Here is a 21,533-nt window from a genome sequence, read left to right as displayed (position 1 = left end):
CGGGCGGGGGGCGGGCGGGAGCAGCCGTCGCGCGCTGGGGCGACCAACGGTCGTGCGCGTGTGTGAGGGGGAGAGCGGCCGCCTGAGGGGAAGGGGAGCGGGACCCGCCTGGGGAAGGGGCGGGTGGGCGGGCGGGGGTCGGCGCCGCCTGGGGAGGGTCCGCGATCGCCTCGGGGCGGGCGGGGGTCGGCCGTCGCCTTCGTGGGGAGGGTCCGCGATCGTCTCGGGGCGGGCGGGGGTCGGCCGTCGCCTTCGTGGGGAGGGTCCGCGATCGCCTTCGGGGCGGGCGGGGGTCGGCCGTCGCCTTCGTGGGGAGGGTCCGCGATCGCCTTCGGGGGGGGGTCTGCGAGCGCCGTGGGGAGGGCTGGGGCTCAGGCGCCGTCCCGGAGAGGTGCGGTCAGCCGTGGCCGCAGGGGGTGCGGAAGGTCCAGCCCCCGCCGGGAGCGGCCAGGAGCCCGGAGCGGCAGAGGGACCTACGCACTCGTCCCTGCAGGGAGCACCGGAGCATCAAGTTGGTGAGAAAAGCCTATTTCCAATTTTTATTTCCGGGGGGTAGGGGGTAGGGCATAGGGGGTAGGGGCGTCGGGTGGTGCTGTGGAGAGCTCCCTCCGGGGGTCGGGTGGTGCTGTGGAGAGCTCCTTCCGGGGGCCGGCGTCCCTCTCGGTCCCGACCGCGTCCTCCTGCCTTTGCAGCAGCTGGTGGAGCAGGCAGAGGAGGCATCCATCGTGTGGCACTGCGAGGCAAGAGTGAGCGAGAAGAGGAGCGGAGGAAGCCCGGGAGACTGAAGTGGAGGAAAGAGAAAGGCACTCTGGGCAAAGGGACCTCCATGTCACCGGGCTGGGGTCACACAAGGGCGTCGCCAGCACCTTTGGTGCCCTGGCTGGCTTTGCCCTGGGCGACCTCCCTGTAACCAGGGCTCGGGTCTTTGCTTTTGTTGGCCTTTTGCCACGTTGCCCCATGGTTAGGCTGCCCAGAGAGAGGGACAACCTTGTAAGGAGGGTGAGAGCCGCTAGCCAGGCCGGCCAGCCCATAAATTGGGTGTGGGTCAGAGCTTCAGGCTCAGTGGGGCTTGTTGGGAGTGCTGAGTCGAGGGGGGCCGCCCTGTAAGTAGGGCAGTGTGTGTCCCCTGCACTCAGTGGGAGGTGCTTGGAGGGACCCCCTGTAAGCAAGTGGGTGTCCCTGGCCCCAGCCAGAAAGAGAACTGTGGGGGAAGGTGGGAGGCTGGGAAGAAGGGACCCTCTCCGGGTATTGGGTCGTGCCTGCAAGCGGGGCCCAGGTCCTGCCTGGGCAGCCCTGGCATTGGGAAGCCCTTTAATGAAAGTTCTTGACCTGGGCCTCTGCCCTGGAAGCAGGGCTGAGGCCTCTGCTTTTTTGCTTCCCTCCGGGTCGCTGGGCACCATCTCAGTGGCGAGCTGAGCCCGGGGGGGTAGAGGGTAGGAGGGGGGAAGGGTGGCCAGGGGTCGGGGAGCGCTGTGGGGACCTCCCTCCAGGGGCTGGCATCCCTGCCTCTGCCTGACTGCGCCTTCCTTCCTTGGCAGCAGCTCCCGGAGAATAAATACAAGGCATCATATGGAACTGCGAGGCAGGAGCGAGGGAGAGGAGGAGTGGCGGGCTGAGGAGAGGGAGATGTTCTGGGCAAAGGGGCATCCCTGTCACTGGGGCTGTGGTCACACAACAGCATTGCCAGCATTGCTCTGGGTGACCTCCCTGTAACCAGGGCTCGAGAGAGTGGCAACCCTGTAAGGAGGGTGAGAGCCGCCATCTCCGCACCCGATGGGGGAAAGGGAGCTCTCTGGACCCCGAGCCCACCCTGTAAGCAGGGGAGGGCCGTTTCCCTGGCCCCCTCCTCTGGCCCCGGTGGCTTTCTGCCTGCCGGCGGCCTGCCCAGCGTGACCCCCTGGAGTCAGGGCGCGTCACAGTCTTTGCCCCTTGGCCACCTGTGGAAGCCCCTTGGCATGTTGAGGCCCCTCTGGCCTCCATGCAGCCCGGGGGGCGGGTCTGAGGCTCTCCTCTCCTGCTCGGCGGTAGGGATGGCGCCCCAGACATTGGCTGCACAGGGCTTGCTCACCCTTCTGGGAAGTTCTGTTTTTCCCTGTTTGTGTGTGTCCATGTCTGTGCCTGTGTCTGTGTCCGTGTCCGCGTGAGCGAGCGAGCGAATGAGCTTCTTGTTTAGGCCCCTGTTAATATTGCTGCAGCGTACTTAGCTTAAGCTTCCCAGGAGGGAAAGAGGGGCTCTGTGCAGCAACAGGGGGGTCCCCTCTGAGCCCGCGAGCGGAGGGAGAGTCCGGGCTTGCCCCTCCTTTCTATAAGGACGGAGCGAAGCCGCTTAGCGGTAGAGCGGGCAACGCGACCTGCCTGTAGTCAGGGCCTGGGTCTCTCTGCCTGCGTGGCCGCCTGTCCTGCTGGTGGCCTGCTCGGCGTGACAGCCCTGTACTCGGGGCGTGTGTCACGAGCCGTGGAGCCCTCTTGTCCCCAGGAGCAGCCCGACCTCCCCTTAAGCGGGGCTGGGGGGGCCGCTCTAGCCAGCCCACAGGAACGAGCCCTCCCTCGCCCTTTAGCGGGCGCAGGTTGAGGAAGCGCTGCGCCGGAGGGCGCAGTCCCGCCTTTGGCGCTGCTTTTGGCTGGGGCGACCTCCCCGCGGTTGGGGTCGAGGTCGCTCCCTGGGCTCCTGAAGACGTGGCGTTGTGCTGCAGCCAGGCCGGCCGGCCCGTAAGTCGGGCGCAGGTGGGAGCCTCGGGCTCCGCGGGGCTTGTTGGGAGAGCCGAGCCGAGGGGGGCCGCCCTGTAAGCAGGGCTGTGCGTGTCCCCCGCGCTCGGCGGGAGGTGCTTGGAGGGACCCCCTGTAATCAGGTGGGTATCTCCTGGCCCCGGCCTTTCAGGGGCAAAAATTTGGAAGTTGTGTCTTCTTAAAACAGAATTGGAATGGCTTCTAAAAATCTAGGGAACAGCGCTGAGCCAAGTACCTCCCCTAGAGACATAAAAACCATCCAAAAAGCCCCAAGGATGCTCTTCTGTGACTACAGACCTGGTGACAGGGAGGTCCCTTTGCCCAGAGAGCCTTTCTCTTTCCCCTTCCTCAGCCTGCCACTCCTCCTCTCGCTTGCTCCTGCCTCTCAGTTCCACACATGACAGATGCCTCTTCTTGCTTGCTTGCTTTCTTCTCCGGGAGCTGCTGCCAAGGAAGGAGGGCGTGGTCAAGCACCAACTCCTCCGCTTGGAGGAGAAAGGGGTGCCAGCCCCTGGAGGGACCTCCCCGCAGCGCACCCTGGTCCTTGGCTATCCTTCCCCCCTCCACCCCCCACCCCCCCAGGCTCAGACATCTTAGACGCACTTTTCTCACTGCCATGGTGCCCAGCAGCCTGGAGGCTTAAAGAGCGGAGGCCCCAGCTCTGCTTCCAGGGCGGTGGCCTAGGTCAAGGCAATAAAAGGGCTTCCCAGTGCCAGGGCTGCCCAGGCAGGACCTGGGCCCTGCTTGCACATCCTGGCATGCCCTCGATGCCCAGAATGGGCCCCTTCCTCCCAGCCTCCCGCGTTTCCCAGAGGGAAACAGGACCAGGGCAGGGCAGGGCAGGGCAGCAGATTTAAAGGGGCAAACAGCACTTGCAGGCCCCAAATAACAGCCACTCCCAACCACCTGCTCCGCATTGAAGCGGCAGCTTCTCCCAAGTGATGAGGAACCCACCTCAGGAAGTTCTTCTGCCCAAGCCCCCAAAACCTCCTGGGAAAAGCCCTTGCCAAAGTCACCTGCCACCGCTGCCGACTCACCTGCCTCCAGGGCAGAAAGTGCTCAGCACTCTTGATAGTGCTTAGCTGGCAGCATGTGTGGGGTGACTACCCCGTTAGCGGGGTGCGGGTCGGGGTGCCCCTGAATCGGAGAGAAGGAGCCTCCGTGGGCCTTTGGGACCAGGGCTGCCCTGTAAGTCAGGGCCCGGCCAGTGCCCTGCAGTCCCGGGCGCTTTGCGGTCCAGGCAGCGGCTCGAGCCCCCTGTAAGCAGGGACGCGGAGCCTCGTTGGCCGCTGCTTTGCATGCCCAGCTTCGTTTGCCCAGGGTGCCCGCCTCCGAGCCCGGCTCCAGCACCGGCTGGAACTCCGCAGGCGGCAGCGGTGGCGCCCGAGGGAGCACCGGAGCGCCAATTCGGTGAGAAAAGCCGATCTGCGAGGTTTTTCCGGGGGGGGGGGGGGGGTGGTGGTGTGTGTGTAGAGGTAGGTGTGGGAGGGGCTACGTGTGGGAAGACGGCCGGGAGTCGGGTGATGCTGCGGAGAGCTCCCTCCGGGGGCCCGCCCGGCGTCCGTCTGTCCTCCAGGCGGAGGAGGAGAGGGGGCTTCTCGGTCCGGACCGCGTCCTCCTGCCTTTGCAGCAGCTGCTGGTGGAGAAGGAAGAAGAGGCATCTGTCGTGTGTGGACAAGAGCGAGCGAGAGGAGGAGCGGCAACGGGCTGAAGAAGGGGCAAGAGACAGGCCCTCCTGGGAAGGGGATCTCCCTGTCTTCGGAGCTGCGGTCGCCTAAGGCGTCTGTGCCCCTTGGGGGTGTTTTCTGTGCCTCTGGAGCAGCTACTTGGCTCATTGCAGTTCCCAAGACTTTTTGAAGCTCCCGGTCTGAACGTTTCTCTTTCAGCACTTGCACAGGGGAGGAAGCCGGTGGGCCTCAGCCTCTGGAAGAACATGTTTCTCCTCTCTGTCCTGAAACAGCTTCTGTTGCTGCCCTTTCCCCAGCTATTCACTGCTGGGGATACTCAATAAAATGCTTTCTCCTACTGCGTGTTCCCCATTAGCTACTTTCCTGCCCAGGTCTGCCTGGGCAGGGGCAGGGAAGGGGGCGCGGGCGGGGGAAGGAGCAACAGCCGCCGTGGGGCTGCAACGGTCACGCACGAGTGTGAAGGGGAGAGCGTTCGCCTCGCGAGAAGTCCTGCGGTCGCGGGTGGGCGAGGGAACTTTGTTCTGGGCCTGGTGTCCTATGCAGCAGTGTCACTGCACAGCGCCTGCCCGGGGCCGCGGCCGGCGCGCCGTTGTCGGCGGCGCGGGACGCGCGCTTTCCTCGAGAAGAGCGCGTTTACGGCCGCACGCGCACGCGGCGCCGAGGCGCGCACCCGTGCCCACACCCGGCATGGCGGCCGGCGGCTTCGGCAGCCCTCTTGTTTCGTCCGCTGGCAGCAGCGAGCGGACGCTCGGCTTCCCGTACTCGGCATGGCCGCCAAGGGAGCCCGGCAGCGGCCGCGGGCTGGAGGTGGCGGAGAGTCGGCCCGGCCGCGGTCGGAGACGGCGGGCGCGGAGGAGGCCCGCCTGGAGTAGGTGTCGGAGCGGGCGGCGGGGTCGCGGGCAGCCGGGCCCGGGCTGCAGTGGGTGCCAGGCGCGTGCCCCTTTCCCCGGGCGGCGCGCGGCCCTCTCGCGGGGGCGGGTTCTGCAGCCGTCACTCGGGCGGGGTCGCAGCAGCGTTTCGGGGCCCAGCAGCCGCAAGGCCGACGGGACGGCGCCAGTTGCGAGCACCCGCCCAGGTATTTCCTCGGTGCTGGGGTTTACGTCTCAAACGCGCCGACAGTCCCGAGTGAGGCCCGCATCGGGTGGCCGTGGTGGGTGCCCAGCCGGGTTGGCGCGTATTGTGGAAACGGGTTTGCCCGGTCTCCCTTCGGCGGAGTTCCTCCTGGACCTGCGGTAGCCGCTGCATGGCCTTGCTCTCTGCTGTTTGGGGGGGAGGAGGGGCGGGGCCGGGGGGGGCTGTCTTGCAGCGGTAGATTAAGCACTCAGGGCCTTCGCTCCGGTATGGTGAGGGGGGGAAGATGGTGCTGCCTTGGCGGGGGACCGGCGTCCCCCAAAGAAGGCAGTGAATGAAAGATTCATCTGTATGTATGCAGTGCTTAAATGACAGAGATGCAAATTTGCGTGTCGATTCCTTGCCTAGTGTCACATTGCTAGTCTTGATCTTGTTGCTGAGTCTTCTTGATGCATATTTGTGTTTGCACTAGGTCATCTGGGAGCAAAGCAGGACAAGTTTGGGCCCCTGAAGGATCAACGGCTTTCAAGTGTCTCATCTCAGCCAGGTTCTGTGCAGCTCTCTTAAGCAACATCTCTGATTGTGATGAGACATTTAACTATTGGGAACCGGTAAGTGGCTTTTTCTCCTTGGAGATAACTTGGGAATTTGTAGTTGGCTTGTGCAGATGCAGATTTATCTAGAACGTTGTGCTAATCTCTGTGTTTCAAAGAGAATTTTTATTATGCAAGATTTCAGACGTGGGAAATGTAAAACTGTCTACTCTGTGTGATGCGTGCTTATTTATTTATTTATTCAATCTCCATTGTAGACACACTACCTCGTTTATGGAAAGGGATTTCAGACATGGGAATACTCTCCAGCCTATGCCATCCGCTCCTATGCTTACCTGTGGCTTCATGCCTTACCAGCCTTGTTCCATGCTAGAGTTCTACAAACTAACAAGGTAAATCAGATGTGTGAAAGCTTCTTTTGTGATGAATAAACATGCCTTTAGTCTGTGTTAAACAGCTGCTTTGTTTGTTGTCAGAGGTGAGAGAATTAGTGTTTACAAATAGTTTGTTTACAAACACTAACCTCCCTGTAAGGATTTGCAAGGGTTTGTGAGCTGGCTCTAGGGCATCAGAAGAAAAGTGATTGGGAAGTTGCAGGGAAATGCGGTCAGGTTCCAGTTCGATTGAGAAGCTGTCCCAGAGCAGCTGGTAGCTCCTTGGCCTTGTAAGTGTGTGCAGGCCTGGGGATAGTTACCTCGCAACCACGGGCTCTCATTCACCCCTGTGAGTTTCACCCTGGTGCTTTAGAAGCCTGTATTGTTTTCTATGCCAGCTATTAATGAATGTTTTGGTGGGTTTTTTCAATAAACTATAAAAAATAAATTAGTATTTTGCAAGGGATATTGCAAACTGAACTCACAGAAACATAAAAGAAAGCACTGAATGTGCATTCTGCTTGGGTATCCATTGCCATACTTGGCATGTTTCTGCACAACAGAAAACAAAACTTTCTGTGTTGTAAAGGACTTCAGTGTTAGAGGGCTAGGCCTTGAGCTGCTGGGATCTTCAGCATCCCTTGGTGTGGGATCTGGGCCTACAAGAATAGGCTCATTCACCACTGCCAAACTTGCTCCATCCTGTTCAGAACTTTTATTCTTGGGACCGACTTGTTTGTAACAGGTGCATAAGCTTCATTGCAAACCTTGTTCAGATTCTAAGTATGTCTCCTAGGTTCTTATCTTCTATTTCCTCCGATGCTGCCTGGCCTTCCTGAGCTGCATTTGTGAACTCTACTTCTACAAGTGAGTATTAGAAGCTGCCTGCAGTGAATGGTTTGGGGCAATGTGAGTAACATATTCAGTTATTGCCACAGGAAACACAATCTGAAGCTCATGTGTAGATGTGTCTGGTAAATTGGGCTACTTCACAGTGAACCTTGAAAATATGTATTCTCATGATAACTTAATGAAATATTGTTCAGAGTTCCACTGTTAGGACAAAATTGTATTCTCAGATCTGCCACCCACACCTCCACTCCAGCATTTTGTTGACTACACTTATTTTTTTCACTGATACCAGCAAGCAAGGTGGGAGTGTTGTAAAATGAGCTCTGCTGGAGGAGAGACTGGTGATGTGTTTGCTTATCATAGTGAATTTTAGTGGAATACATTGATTATTGCTGTCTGTAATGTATCTTCCAATGGTGTTTACATACACTAAAAGCAGTAGCCTGGACATACAATTATCTTGTTGAAGCTGGATTTTTGTTTTTACCTGCTGCCTCTTCATTTGTGGCTTTCAAACTATTCCCTTGCATGACTTTTCTATTGGCAATAGTCTGGTTTTAAGAATGTGAGCTGTGGCTTTTTGCATGATGGGATTTTGTGAGGGGTGAAAATCTAGATTGATGTTGCTACAGCAGTGCAGACTCCCTAAGTTCCTGAGATTTGCACAAGCGCAATTGACACTGGTAGAAGCCAAGTCTCTTCTAGAGTTTTGCTGTAGTGTAACTTAACGTGGATCTGAAATCCCAGGCCAGAGGCAGTCATGCTGCTCTTCAGGTTGCCTTCAGTGACTGAGTAATGAGAATCACCCACCTTAAAGCTCTCATGATGCTTCATGGATTGTTTGCAGTTCTTCATGCGTTGGGTACTGTTCCTTTATGTACTGAGGATATTTTTGTGGTCTCTTAATTCTCTTTTGCTTCCTTAGGGCCGTATGCAAGAAGTTTGGGCTACATGTGAGCCGGCTGATGTTGGCCTTCTTAGTACTCAGCACTGGGATGTTTTGCTCATCTGCAGGTAAGTTTGTTTAGCAATGACACTAACAATTACTTTGTCCATAGAAACCAAAGACAGGTCCAGAGAGAAGAAAATCCACAGCACTAAAATATCTCTCTAGCAATCATTTGTTGTATTCTGTTGCAGGTATTTCTCATGGTAGGTGTGATGACAGAATGTGTTGATTTAAATTGTGTTCCCTGCATCACTCTCTTGTATCTTTCCATTTCCAGGGCATGTTTGTTTCTGTTGCTGCCTCCAGTCTCTCTGCAATGGGCCATGCCTTTTAAACAAGGTCTTGACCTACCTTCCTTGAACATATTTTAATCCAAGGAAGGAGGGCCATATTTTGGCATTGTCATTTGCCTTTGTGTCCTGTCCCCTCTTGCCTAGTCAACTACTGTAAGACTTACAAAACACCTGCTGTAGGTATTGAGTAAAGTGCAAAGAGAGACTTTGAGCAAAGGTTTTCAGTATTGTATGCATACAGAAACTTAAAGGGAAATACCACAACTTACGAATACTGAGATTTCCTATTTCACCCTTTTTTTTTTGTTTATGGTGAGTGAAGAAAGGACTTTCCTTTCATTGTTTTTGCAGTGTCATAGATCTCCTCATTCTTCACTTAATTCCCACCAGTCCCTGCCCAATTGATTCAGAGACTGTACCTAGTCAGCTCCCGTTTTCTGGTGCCACTTGAGGAGGTTTGTTTCATTTTTTTTCAACCTAGCAGAATATAGAGGGTGCAGCAAGTATTACAAGTGGTAACTGTGGATGTGTCAACTGATTACCACTGCTGAGTGCCACTGAGGAAAGAGGTCTTCATACTTAAGTATTTCTGGTCTTGGCAGAACAAGAAAAAGAATCCTCTTCTTTTTTTTTTTTTTCTTCTTTTTTTTTCTTCTTTTTTTGTGCTTTTGCTGAAATGAGAGTGTCCAGTATAGCATCCCAGCTCCAATGGAATGAATGAGAGATGATTAGCCTTATCTTGGCCTCATGCAGTTTTTCCACTGTGGGAAAGCTCTGCTCACCCCTTTCTTTCTTTGTGTTGCAGCTTTCCTCCCAAGCAGTTTCTGCATGTACACCACGGTGATTGCCGTGACTGGCTGGTATATGGACAAGACCTCTGTTGCAGTGCTGGGGGTGGCCGCTGGAGCCCTTCTGGGCTGGCCCTTCAGTGCAGCCCTTGGGTAAGGAGAGGAGGGCTCAGGAGTTTTGCACTTTGTCAAATGTTTCTTGCCTGGTTGGGGAGAATGTAGGGGCTGGAGAACTACAGGAAGAAACTAGCAGGAACTGAGCTGCCAGCCTAGTCCAGGATCATTGCTACAGGCTTCCATAGCCTGATTTCTTTGCTTTTGAAGAACTTTGGTTGGGAAGATTTCCTGACCCTAATACACTGAGAGTAAGACCTGAGTTGGATGACTGGAATACAGAGTAGAAGCAGAGCTCAGGGAAGTGATGGTTCTCTGCCAGCTACTGCCCCGCTTGCTTTGGAGGGGCAGGAAAACCTGCAGTGGGGAAAGACAAAGTCTCTAATTGATACCTGGTCCATCTTTCAGGCTTCCTATTGCCTTTGACTTGTTGATACTGAAGCAGAGGTGGAAGAGTTTCCTAAACTGGTGTGTGGTGTCATTGGTCCTGTTTTTGGTAAGTGCCTGTAAGAACACACAGAGGGGCTTGCAATAGAAGGGGCGGGTTCCATTAAGAACATCACATGGAGCATTTGGGCAGTCTAGCCAAAAGCTTCTGGCACTTTAAATAATAGATGCTTTCTTCCAGGTGCCCTTGGTAGTTGTGGACAGCTATTACTATGGGAAGCTGGTAGTTGCACCTCTCAACATTGTTTTATACAATGTCTTCACCTCTCATGGACCTGATCTCTATGGTGAGTTTAAGATAACAAGACAAGGAGGGAGTCAGCGGTTTTCTTCTGCTGGCTTGCTACCGTGACCCAGCAGATCTTGATTGCCAATCCTTTTTCTGACGTACTCTAAAGCAAAAGCAGTCTGCAAGCTCCAAAAGGCTGCAGTTCCTGCTTTTTGCCACATGATGTCTCTCTCGAGCTGGGAATGTGCAAGCCATCGTTGGATTTCCCCGTGCTGTTAGTTAAGCTGCTGTTGTTCACTTTGAAGTTCTGTAAACCGTCGTGAGATGTCTCAGCGTCACAGAAGAGAACTGCTAGTAGCAAACGTGTCTGGATGCTATGCGAGTGCAGTGGGCACAAGTGATCATGTGTACACACAAGTGATACGTTGTCTGTTTTAATAGAGTTCTTGGCTGTTGTTCCTCACAGTCGGAGTGCAGAACCTTGGGAAAGTTGGTAACAGTGCAAAATCCATAGTTCTTTCAGTTCACATTGGGTCTCTGCAGAGTTTCTCAGTCTATGCTGTGCCTTGGGAATCTCCTTGTTTATTGGCAGTGTATGACCTGGGCTTTGCTGGCAAGCAGAATCTGAGGTTACCATAAAAGCATCAAATCTGCAGGCTAATCATCTGCCCACGAGGGGTTCCCTGTACTGGCCGTTTAGGATACTGTGTGACCCAAATCTCAGGTCTGAACCTTGATGGCAATGCTGTGTTGCTTGTTTGGGAGCTGCCACTGTACTAAGTTGTTCATGTCGTGTACTTCTAGAGCTGAAGAGTAGAAAAATACTGGATTTCTAGTGGGGCTTCAGAGAGGCTGGCAGAGACTTCAGGGAGCTTAGGGTGCAGGGTCCCTGCGTCTCCTCTGTCATCTGTTTAAGCCCAGTCTAGATATTCTAGGAGGGATTCAGCAGTGGTTAGCAGCAAGGCTTTCTCTGGAAGTGCCCAGCAGGCCATATTTGTTGGTTCATTTGAAGGCCTGGTTTGGGTGGTGCTGAGTGATGATTTGTTACTTGTGCTGTGGCACAGCAAGGCAATGGCTGCTTTGCCACAGTTCTTCATCTCTGCAGGAAGGCTTTGAAGTCTGTTGCTGTGAATTTTCTGTAAGGAAACTCCAGGCTCTGTCTCTGACAGGTTTTGGCATGGGCTTGTGCCTTACCTTTTCCATACTGGTGCATGAGTTGTTTCCAGAAGTCTCCAGGGACCAATCTATTCTGAAGTGGTTTATTCACAGTGACATTCATGTAACATCCTCAGGCTAGTAAAAGAGCCTGCTTGAAATTGCTCTTTAATGCAGTGTGGCCAGGACAATGCTGTGTGTTTAGAGAGCTTCAAAACACTTGGGAAAAATAGCACTACCAGGGGAGATGAAAGGCTGGCCAGTCCCTTTTGGCTTTGGAGCTGGGATTTTCCAACTTTCACATGATGGGAACAGAAACTGCTGGAGGTTGCAGTCATTAACACGTATCATCTTCAATATAAGGACCACAGTATTTTTCCTTTTGCCTTTTGGCCTGCAGACTGGAGTTTTGGAGATGAGGTTTGAATTTTTTTTTTTTTTTTCCTCTTTAGCAATACACTCCTTCTGGATAAATACAGTCTGTGCAATGAATATTTCCCTGGGGTGATTAGGTTTCTACAGCCAAGGGAAAGTAGCTTCTAAGCATATATCTCTAAGCCTGATTCTGAGGCTTTGGGATGTTTTTGTGTACATACATTCTAAGAATGCACAATTTGTGGCAAAAGTTTTCTCCCGCTTCCTGTGATCAGAGCCTTGGCTGTGACTTGCAGTGCGATGGCACTTTGTTCAGCTTTCTTCACTTGGGCGGAATGTGCTGGAGCTGTTTATATGACACCTTGCTCTGTTGAGTCCTGGTTCTCAAATAGAGTGAAAATAAATTAAATGCAGAAAGCAGACTGTTTATTATACTAGCACTGAATCAGACTTGCTTAGAATGAGGGCTGTGACTCACGATCAAATTATTGTGGCTTAGTTACTGCTTAGCAGCTGAGCTACAGTTCCTGCCTGCATGCAGGCTTTCAGCTTTTAACAAACATAGGGTTGGGCACCTTAGCTTAAGCCTATTTTACAACTCCTCTGCTTTGTCCTGAGCTGCCCTCACCATTGCTGTGGTCAAGCTGCAGCATGGTAGCGTGTTAAGTTCTATTAACTGGTGTGTGAGTTTGATTTCTAGAATTTCTCCCTAAGCCTGTCAAGTTCAAAAGTTCAGTTTCTGACTCATTGTCTGACAGTGCTTCCAGTTGCTTATCCCCATGGAACCATAGTGCCATGAACTACCTGGACCACAGTGTGCTTCCCACTGTTTTCATCAGTCTCTCTCCTATAGCCCACATCTGCTCAGCTCTAGCATGTGGGATATTTCCAGGAAGTTAAATCTTCTGTCATGGTCTGAAGGTAATGCTATGGAAGCATGTTCCCATTAGTACTCTGCATGGAGAGTTCTTTAGTGTCCCTCCCTGCTTGAAAGACATTGTTCTGGTCTAAGACTTCTTGTATGCAATGGAGTTGTTCTTTTTTTTTATATTGCAGTTCTTTCTCAGATCACCTTCAGTCATAATGGATAACAAAAAGCATTTTGCCCTGGGAGGCATTGAGACTGAATGCCTCTGAATGGGTGAGTCATCACAGTGACCAAGCCTTTTTGCTTTTTGCCTGGTGTCTGTGAATTATTTAACTTGCCTGTGTAATGCACTATTCTCCTCTCATATTTTTTTCCTTTTTTTTTCTTTTTCTCCTTACCCAGAGAAGAAAAGCCCTCACTGGAGAAGGAGGGGAGGCTCCAGTGCTTAGTTCTTAAGGGCAATTCAGTCAGACTGCAGAAAAATCGGAGAAAGTAGCCTTTTGTTAAAGCTGTGCTTCAGACCAGCTGACCTCTTTATCAGCAGAGTCCCTCAGGACACCTTTGGGCCTTTAAGGCTGTATCTGGATTGTGAAGGAGGTGTGCTTCATGAGGAGTTCTTCGTTCCTGAGTCCCGGGCTAAAAAATCAGAGACCAGAGTAGAGAGCACCATAGTTAATTTCCTTTACTTTTCATAACAGTCAGGGCAGGTAGAAGAGTGACAGTATGGTCCCTGGTACTATCCTTTAAAAATTTGGGACTTGGCTGTGCCATGCAGCTTAATTGTAGCCAGAAAACACTGCAAAGTAACAGTTTATATCAGTTTAAGACGCTTTATATCTCATCCTGCCACCTTCTATGATAAAATGTCTGTTGTTTATAGCAGTGGGAGTGGGGAAGCAGGCTACAGAACCCAGTTCCAGTCCCTTTTTATATAAGGAGGGGCCACAGAAGTAGTTACTAGAATGGCCTAACCAGCGTTAACCCTGCTGTAAGTCTTTAGAAACCTGTACTATTGCCACAGAAGAGAATCTAGAGGCAGCAGGGCTGGGAAGAAACTAGAGCCCACTTTACACACACTTTTTCTACATGTCCACTGGAAGATTTACAGTGTGATACCCCAGACTGCCACAGGTTTTCCCTCACAGACATATCCCAGTCAGCAACCCTGATTTCTAGGAAGGATAGTATGCTTCAGTCGCCAAATGATCTGCTTTCTGCACGTGTTCAAGATCTGTCACAGTGATTATTTAGAATTACATTCCTTAAATATGGAGAGTCACCAGCCAAGTCTAGAGGAGGAGAAAGGGACATTGGCATTATTGCAATGTTGCCATACAGATAACTCTGCAATGTCCATCAGTTGACATGATCTTTCAATCTACCATATCCCAAATTCAGCCTTTCACAGGTTGAGGATTGTGTTCATATGGGACTTGCAAGAATTATGAGGTAGTTGAAGGGAGAGAGAGGGTCAATTTCTAATAATTCATCCCTTAAAGCCCCCTACTCCCTCAAATCCAAATCTGTAATTGCTATTTGCTTTCAGTGCTAATAGCTAAAGGTTTCCTAAATTAACCTCTGTTGCTTGGACTTGGCCTTAGTAACTCCAGCAACATGTTTCTGACATTACTAGTGCAGCTCCTAATCATATTTAGCTGTAGAAGCTGCAGCAGTTTCGGGTTTTCCTTGCTGCTTTTCAGTTGTCTGATTAATTTCAACATGGACCCTATTTAAGTGGCTCTGATTGCAGGAAATTGCTGCGGCATGTGACACATGTCACAACAGTGCAGTGATTAAAGCCCCCGCGTGTCATTTACTGACTGATTGAGCTAATCACACCGAGAGAGTGGCAAATGTGTGGAGAGGAACTGGCATTCCTTATTGTTCAGAATTTTAAGCATCCTGAATTAGGAGTCCAAATAAATGACAGTTGGACTGGAATTTCTTTCAATTTACATCCTTCGAAGCTTGCAACCAGTACCCAAGTACGTCATGTCAGAAGGCAGAGTTGGCTTGCTGCTGTTTGAAGCTACACTGTAAGAGCAGTAGGGACATTTTAAATAGTGTTGACTCTAAGGAGGTACCAAAACTAGCATCTGGATGAACTTCAGTGTCAGAGTCTTTGGTGGGGTGAAGTATGAATGTGAACTCTTTTTCTTGTTCCTTTTTAGTACATTTTCTGTTTCTGTCGACATGAAGTATACGTCATCACTCCAGAATTATAATGATCTCTTCTTAACATTGTGTGTTAAGAAGAGATTAATAAGAGGAGTAACATTGTGTTATTCCTCTGTTACTTCTCTGCAATTAGAAAGAATGAATTTGGAGTAAAATAGTTTTACAAGTCTCCGTCTCTACTTTCTTGCCTTCTTAATGTAAGGGTTACTTCTGTGTCACAGAACTCTGCTGGGCAAAGCTGACAGTGAGAGTGGCCTGTGATTCATGAGCAGCAGATGTGGTATTGACTATGATGCAGAGAGAAAGGAAGAAGAAAAATAATTTCTGAAAAGGAAGACAATGAAGTTTCTTGGGCAGACATGATTGTGAGATACTCTGGTGCCTTTGTATGGCTATTGACTAACTCTCATGCCACTCTTATGGCAGTTTTATGGGTAAGGGGCAGAACCATGAAACTGCTTTGAGATGGCTCAGGCTCATTCCATGGGGCTGCATCCTCTGTCCAGCTGCAAGATTTTCTGTCCACATCCTTTCCATTCTTTGGTCCCAGTATACTTTCAATGGGGAGAATTGCTGTCTGCTGCTGATTGTCTCACTCTGTGTCAGGCAGAGAAGGATTGAAGCTGCTGTTACATCTAGATCTTACACATGCTTGTATTTTAAAACTTTTGTTTCCTTTTCTTATCCTCTAGGTACAGAACCCTGGTCCTTCTATTTCATCAATGGCTTTCTGAATTTCAATGTGGCATTTATTTTGGCGCTGCTTGTGCTGCCACTGACTTATCTCATGGAGCGTCTGCTTCAGAAATTTCATGGTGAGTGCAAGGCAGCTGTGAGAGGCAAGCACAGACAGCCAGGATCTCAAGCTTGTTACTAAAGGGAGAGCTTGCCTGGTAAAGAACAGTTTTCCTTTATTGGAAATGAAATTAGGTTCAGAGAAAGTCTTTGGAATAATAGGAGAGTTCCTAGAGCTCATTACTCAGTTCAGTAGTGACCCCACAATGGAGTTGCTGTGTAGAAAGAACATGTAGTGAGATGCATCTGCTTACGTGCTTTCTGCAAAAGGGCAGAACCATGTTTTTCTCTTTAAGGATGATTCCTGTGTTCCCTGCCTCCACCTCAAGAAGAGCAATGCGTTGTCAAGGCTGAGCTATCCATACCCAGAATAAGCTTAACAAGTTGTATGGTACATAACTTTCAGCCAGATATGCAAATGCATTAGAAATAGCCCTGTCAGAAATCTTAAGGGGAAAATAAAATATGTACCCATTGTTGTTTCCATCTTATCTGCAGCTGGAAGTGGTAACCTTTAGAGTTACTTGGGGAACCTTTCGCTGGCTCTTCCATTGTTACTTTGTTATACCACTGCCAGAATGTGTTCTGTAGCAGCTTGAGAAAGCAGAGTTATTATTTCCTTTTTGATTGTTGGGGATGAGCCTACAAATAGGCATCCTCCAGTCTCTGCTGCTGCCGCCCGTGTTGGGATTGAACCTGGACTCTTCTGTGCGCTGTGAAAGGCACTCTTCACCTTGCAAGACTGAGCCCTGGCAGGACAGTCTTGCTACCCCATGCTTTGGGAAGTCTCCATAGGTGTGGATATACTGAGAGTAAAGAAAGGAGGAACCAGAATATTCCCTACTTCATGTTGGACTTTCTCTTAAATAAAATGACACCAGTTTAAAAATGACATTTGGCAAGTGACTCTACAGAGGCAAAAGGTGTTGAGGAAGTGAGAATTCTTCTCTGCCATTTTCCTAAAGAAGATTCATTAAGTGTCAGCAGCAGTTTCCAGATTCATCAGTCCAGTTAGTGCTTCGCTTTCTGATTTTTTTACTGAATACAAGAAAGAATAACATCATAATCCTTGCTGAAAATGTGTGTTAATGGGTATTTGCTTATATCTGTTCCTTGGATATGACTGACATACTGTCAGAAACCAGTAAAAGCTCAGTAGGAGATCCTGTAAATGCAAGATTTCCTGCTGTTCACTTGGTGTTCTTGTACTTAACAGCAGGACCAATTCTGCCAAGTGCTTTGTTCTTATTGTCTGTGAAATGCCGTTAGCTTAATTGCTTAACTCTGCTGTTGGGAGTGGCACAGGGGCAGAAAAGGGACTGAAAATTGTCAGGCACTGTAGAACCCTCCTCAGTGTGACTAAAATTCAGGGTAATTGTTGTTATTTTTGAATCAGTTATTTCCTCCGTTAAGCAAAAGGTGCCTGAGAGACCTCTCACGCTGTTATTTCTGTAATTAAGCAATGAAGGTTGTGGAAACTTCAGTCACTAAACAACCATTTGTAAGTGGAAGGGTAGGCCCAGAGGAGATCCTTTCTGATCTTTGTATGTATAGCATAATACACAGCAGGAAATCTAGTACTTATGACTACCTGTTTAGACATGTCAATTCTTGATGGGTTTTGTCTCTTGCTTGGATTCAGTAATGCAGTCCCTTTTTTTTCTAGTTTTGGTCTTCTAAAGTCTGTTGAAATTGTTAGTATTGTAGGAACCTACAAAAATTCTCTGATCAAAATTCTATAGTGACTGTTTGGACACGTTACCTGGATTTTAGCAACACGGCTGCTCAGAACATGGTGTGTTTGTGTCTGCAGGCAATGGTTTAGGTCTGAAGAATGGGCTTTTGAATGTGAGACATGATTATGCAAGAGGGGGAACAGATAAACCCCTCATTCTTACATTACTGCTTTGCTGAATGTTTGTTTCTTTCAGTTCAGAATCTAGGCCGTCCCTACTGGCTGACGCTAGCTCCCATGTACATTTGGATCATGATTTTCTTCAGTCAGCCCCACAAAGAAGAGAGGTTTCTCTTTCCCATTTATCCCCTCATCTGCCTCTGCAGTGCTGTGGCTCTGTCTGCTCTTCAGGTAAGTTTTAGTGAAACATGGTTTGACAATGAGCTCGTATCTTTAGGAAGCATAACTGCTAGCTGACTTCTTTTACATTGCTTCCCAAATTTTGGGAACATTTGTAGAATATGTGTGTCTGTGACACAATATACAGTGATTACACAGTTCAGGACTGTCCTACGCATAACTTTTGTTCATCATCTTTAATCTCAGCTGGTGTGGTTTTAATTTTTGAACCATGTTTCATGGATAGGTGTTGAGACTCTGGAAGCAAAATGCACAGCCATTCTAATACTGAAGTGTGTGTCTGTTGTTAATTTTATAAGTTAAACCATAATCTTCCTGTACAGGTTGATTGAGAGTATGTGGAAAACTATTAGCCCTCTGTAAGATCAGAAAATCATAGAATCATAGACTGGTTTGGGTTGGAAGGGACCTTAAAGACCATCTAGTTCCAACCCCCTGCCATGGGCAGGGACACCCTCCAGTAGCCCAGGTTGCCCAAAGCCCCATCCAACCTGGCCTTGAACCCTGCCAGGGAGCCAGGGGCAGCCACAGCTTCTCTGGGCAACCTGTGCCAGGGCCTCAGCACCCTCACAGGGAAGAATCTCCTAATAAATATCTAATCTAAATTTCCCCTCCTTCAGCTTAAGGCCATTCCCCCTTGTCCTATCACTCCCTGCCCTTGTAAACAGTCTCTCTCCAGCTTTTCTGTAGGCCCCCTTTAGGTCTGGAAGGCTGCTATGAGGTCTCCCCGGAGCCTTCTCCAAGCAGAACAACCCCAACTCTCTCAGCCTGTCTTCATAGCAGAGGTGCTCCAGCCCTCGGATTGTCTTTGTGGCCTCCTCTGGAATTGCTCCAATAGGTCCATGTCTCTCCTGTACTGGGGACCCCAGAGCTGGATGCAGTACTGCAGGTGGGGTCTCACCAGAGTGGAGTAGAGGGGGAGAATCACCTCCCTTGACTTTCTGGTCATGCTTCTTTTGTTGCAGCCCAGGATACGGTTGGCTTTCTGGGCTGCAAGTGCACATTGCTGGGTCATGTTGAGCTTCTTGTCCACCAAGACCCCCAAGTCCTTCTCCTCAGGGCTGCTCTCAATCCATTCTCTGCCCAGCCTGTATTTGTGATTGGGATGTGATGTAAAAGCAAAAATATTTGGGATCTCCCTCCTGAGTGTCATACAGAATGAGCTCATCTAACAATCTTGGACTTCAGTGCAGACTACTTAACAGCCCAGCAAAAAAAGATCAAATTTCATGGCTTTATAACATTAGGAGCTTGTCTGGGATTGTGTGAAGTGATAAATGGTTGAGAATATTTCCTTGCCACTAATTATTTCATGATGACTTTGAGTTGTTCTCCCATCCCAAGTGGGAATTTCTGGTGAGGAGCAGTGGTGATGTTGTAGTGCCAATACAACGCAACATCCAAGAGATGTCATGAGGATTAGTAATGTGCTCATAGCATTGTGCCTCCTTTGTCTGCTGTTAAGCAATCTTTAAGGGACAGGAATGTGTGTGTGTAGGAAATGCATTTTGTTGTATCCTAGTAGGAATCCTTCACTATTTGAAACAGGAAAAGTGATCTTGGTTAGGCATTGGGAAATTGCATTGGACATCTGGAAGAGCCAAAAATTGGATGTTTAGTAAATATCACTTGAAATATTTCTTAAAGCACTAATATAGGTTGATATAAACCTTCCCAAAGCTCAGAATGATTCATCTTTCCTGTTAAAGAGGCGCAGGAATGCAGTCACTAGTCCCTGTTGGAGCCTGTTCCAGCTGTTTAGCCTCGTTCTGCTATTACTCCTCTGTCCTCTATGCACCACTGCTGGCTGTTCCTGTCCTGGGCTCCCCACCAGCATTGCCTGCACCCCCAAATCGCTCTCACTCGTCCCCTGGTCAGTTGCTATTCTGACTGTTGATCTCCCATCACTGCTGATGCTTTGCAGTGCTAAGCCCTTGCATTCATACAGGATCAAGCTCTGTAACGTCAGCAGTCTTATGGCTCTGACTGAGAATTGCTACGTGCTGTCAGAACATTCATCAGAGGGCAATGGTTTAGGACCTTTGCCAAATACAGCTTTAGGAAAATCTAGTGTATATTTCTGTCCTGCATATTTTAAACACTGTTTGATGACATTTTGTCCAGTATTCAGTATCCAGCTGAGAATTTAGAACTGATTGCCCACTAGTAGTACAAGCTTGTCAGAGTCTACTCCTCCAAACCACGTGGATCCGGCTGTTACAAGAAAAATGCAAACAAGACAAGAGGAACAGAAACCAGATTAGGATAGGAAGTGAATAATGACTCCTGCAGAAAGGCAAAGCAGGAGGGAGGGACTGAACCAAGTACTGGATGTCGTTCCTCCTGGGTATTCCTAGAAAAACTTTTAAACTAGAAAAACATAAAGGGCTTTTCTTTTAACAATTTCAGAGTGGCTTTTGTTTAAAAGTGGATGCAGAATGTGCTGCGTGTTCTTTTATCCACTTCAAAGCTGTAGTTTGTGCAGACCAGGTAAACAACCACAGGTCACTCAGTAAATTTGGGGTGTGGAACTTCTGTTAGAGAGGAAGTCAGTCCAGCATCGATGAGGTCTGTCTGTGTAGGGAAGTTCTACAGAAGTGTCTGAAAGGGCCACTTGCTGCTGGTTCACCGGGGAACAACCAAGCTGGAGACCTGGCAGAGAGCACTTCACAGCTTGACTAGAGGCCTTCCTAGGCAAAAGAGCTGAAAACGTCTTCAAATACCCTAGATGATCAATTAAGAAATGTGACTGAACCGTGTGAGTTTCTGTGCATTTTTTATGGGTCTGAATGAAAAAATGAAGACAAAAGATCTAGTGGGAGATGCAGGCACTGCTGTAAGGTCCTTATGAAAAATAGAATTTTGGTAAACATATCAGAACTTGACTAATTTTATATATATATATTTTTTAATCTTTCCTTAGAAATGTTACCACTTCATATTCCAGCGCTACCGCCTCGAACACTACACAGTCTCCTCCAACTGGCTGGCGCTGGGGACTGTCTTTCTCTTTGGCCTTTTGTCATTGTCACGCTCTGTTGCCTTATTCAGAGGTTGGTATTTTGGACTTGTTCTGTTCTTTCCTGGGTATTGATCTTGGCAAGTCTTAAGGCCTGTTGAAGTTGTGCTGCTTTGACTATAGCAGCACAGTAGGAATAAAGAACCTCAGAATATTGGATGTCATTGTTGCAGGGAAAGGAATAAATTCTAATGGTCACCATTAATGAAAGATTATATGTGTATATGTGTGTGTATGTATATGCACATTCATATATGTATGTATGAACATATGTATGTATAAATGTATCACTAGAACTATTATCAGTTAAAAATCTGCTGCCCTTCACCTTCAGCCAGTACAACTACACTGATATAAAACCTGTACCCAGACTAGTATTAAGCAGATACTTTTCAAACATATGATCCCACTTGAAAAAGCATTTTCCCATGTAAAACTTGTAATTAGGTGCACATGTCCTTAATGGAGATGGATTAGATACAGTCCTTAAGGACTTTCTTGAATCCAAGCCATGTAGTGGACCTTCCCACCTCATCTATATTTTTTTTGCCTGATGGTGGCCATTGACAGTCAGGACAAGAGACTGTGAATGAAGGTGGTACGTAGGGTACAAGCACTTCTAAAAGGAGGAGGAGCTTTGGAATCCAGCCACTTTAGCAATTCATTTATTCAAGAAGTTATCAGTTAAAAACTTATGTATGAACAATTTCATAGTCTTTCAAAAGTAGCCATGTAAATATCACCTATTTCTTTAGCCTTACTTACAACTTTCTGCCTTCCATAGGCTACCATGGGCCCCTGGACCTGTACCCAGAATTTCACAGGATTGCTACTGACCCAAGTATTCATACTGTGCCAGAGGGGAGACCAGTTAATGTCTGTGTGGGAAAGGAGTGGCACAGATTTCCAAGCAGCTTTCTCCTGCCAGATAAGTAAGTTGTTTAATGTAAAAGGTATAATTT

General features: G+C 49.3%; 1 protein-coding gene and 1 long non-coding RNA gene across 2 annotated transcripts in view; both read left to right on the top strand.

Moving 5' to 3' along the window:
• The first annotated feature begins 2,502 nt into the window (after nucleotides 1-2,502).
• On the top strand, nucleotides 2,503-4,748 carry LOC129196128 (uncharacterized). Its single transcript, XR_008574073.1, has 2 exons — nucleotides 2,503-4,137; nucleotides 4,358-4,748. It is a non-coding gene; the product is annotated as an uncharacterized LOC129196128 (long non-coding RNA).
• A 176-nt stretch (nucleotides 4,749-4,924) lies between these two features.
• The window catches only part of ALG9 (ALG9 alpha-1,2-mannosyltransferase), a gene marked incomplete at its 5' end in the record, with an annotated part of 36,921 nt that continues 20,312 nt past the window's right edge, over nucleotides 4,925-21,533 (top strand). Inside the window, 12 exons of the mRNA XM_054802832.1 lie at nucleotides 4,925-5,283; nucleotides 5,959-6,097; nucleotides 6,298-6,432; nucleotides 7,211-7,281; nucleotides 8,192-8,280; nucleotides 9,314-9,449; nucleotides 9,819-9,906; nucleotides 10,039-10,144; nucleotides 15,355-15,477; nucleotides 17,389-17,543; nucleotides 20,476-20,605; nucleotides 21,356-21,503. Of these exons, the coding sequence (XP_054658807.1) occupies nucleotides 4,925-5,283; nucleotides 5,959-6,097; nucleotides 6,298-6,432; nucleotides 7,211-7,281; nucleotides 8,192-8,280; nucleotides 9,314-9,449; nucleotides 9,819-9,906; nucleotides 10,039-10,144; nucleotides 15,355-15,477; nucleotides 17,389-17,543; nucleotides 20,476-20,605; nucleotides 21,356-21,503 (1,679 nt within the window). The remainder of the gene's footprint in view (nucleotides 5,284-5,958; nucleotides 6,098-6,297; nucleotides 6,433-7,210; nucleotides 7,282-8,191; nucleotides 8,281-9,313; nucleotides 9,450-9,818; nucleotides 9,907-10,038; nucleotides 10,145-15,354; nucleotides 15,478-17,388; nucleotides 17,544-20,475; nucleotides 20,606-21,355; nucleotides 21,504-21,533) is intronic.

This window comes from Grus americana, chromosome 24 (assembly GCF_028858705.1).
Source record: "Grus americana isolate bGruAme1 chromosome 24, bGruAme1.mat, whole genome shotgun sequence".
Lineage (NCBI taxonomy): Eukaryota > Metazoa > Chordata > Aves > Gruiformes > Gruidae > Grus > Grus americana.
Note: the sequence above shows the minus strand (reverse complement) of the source record. Positions and strands in the feature narration are given on the sequence as shown.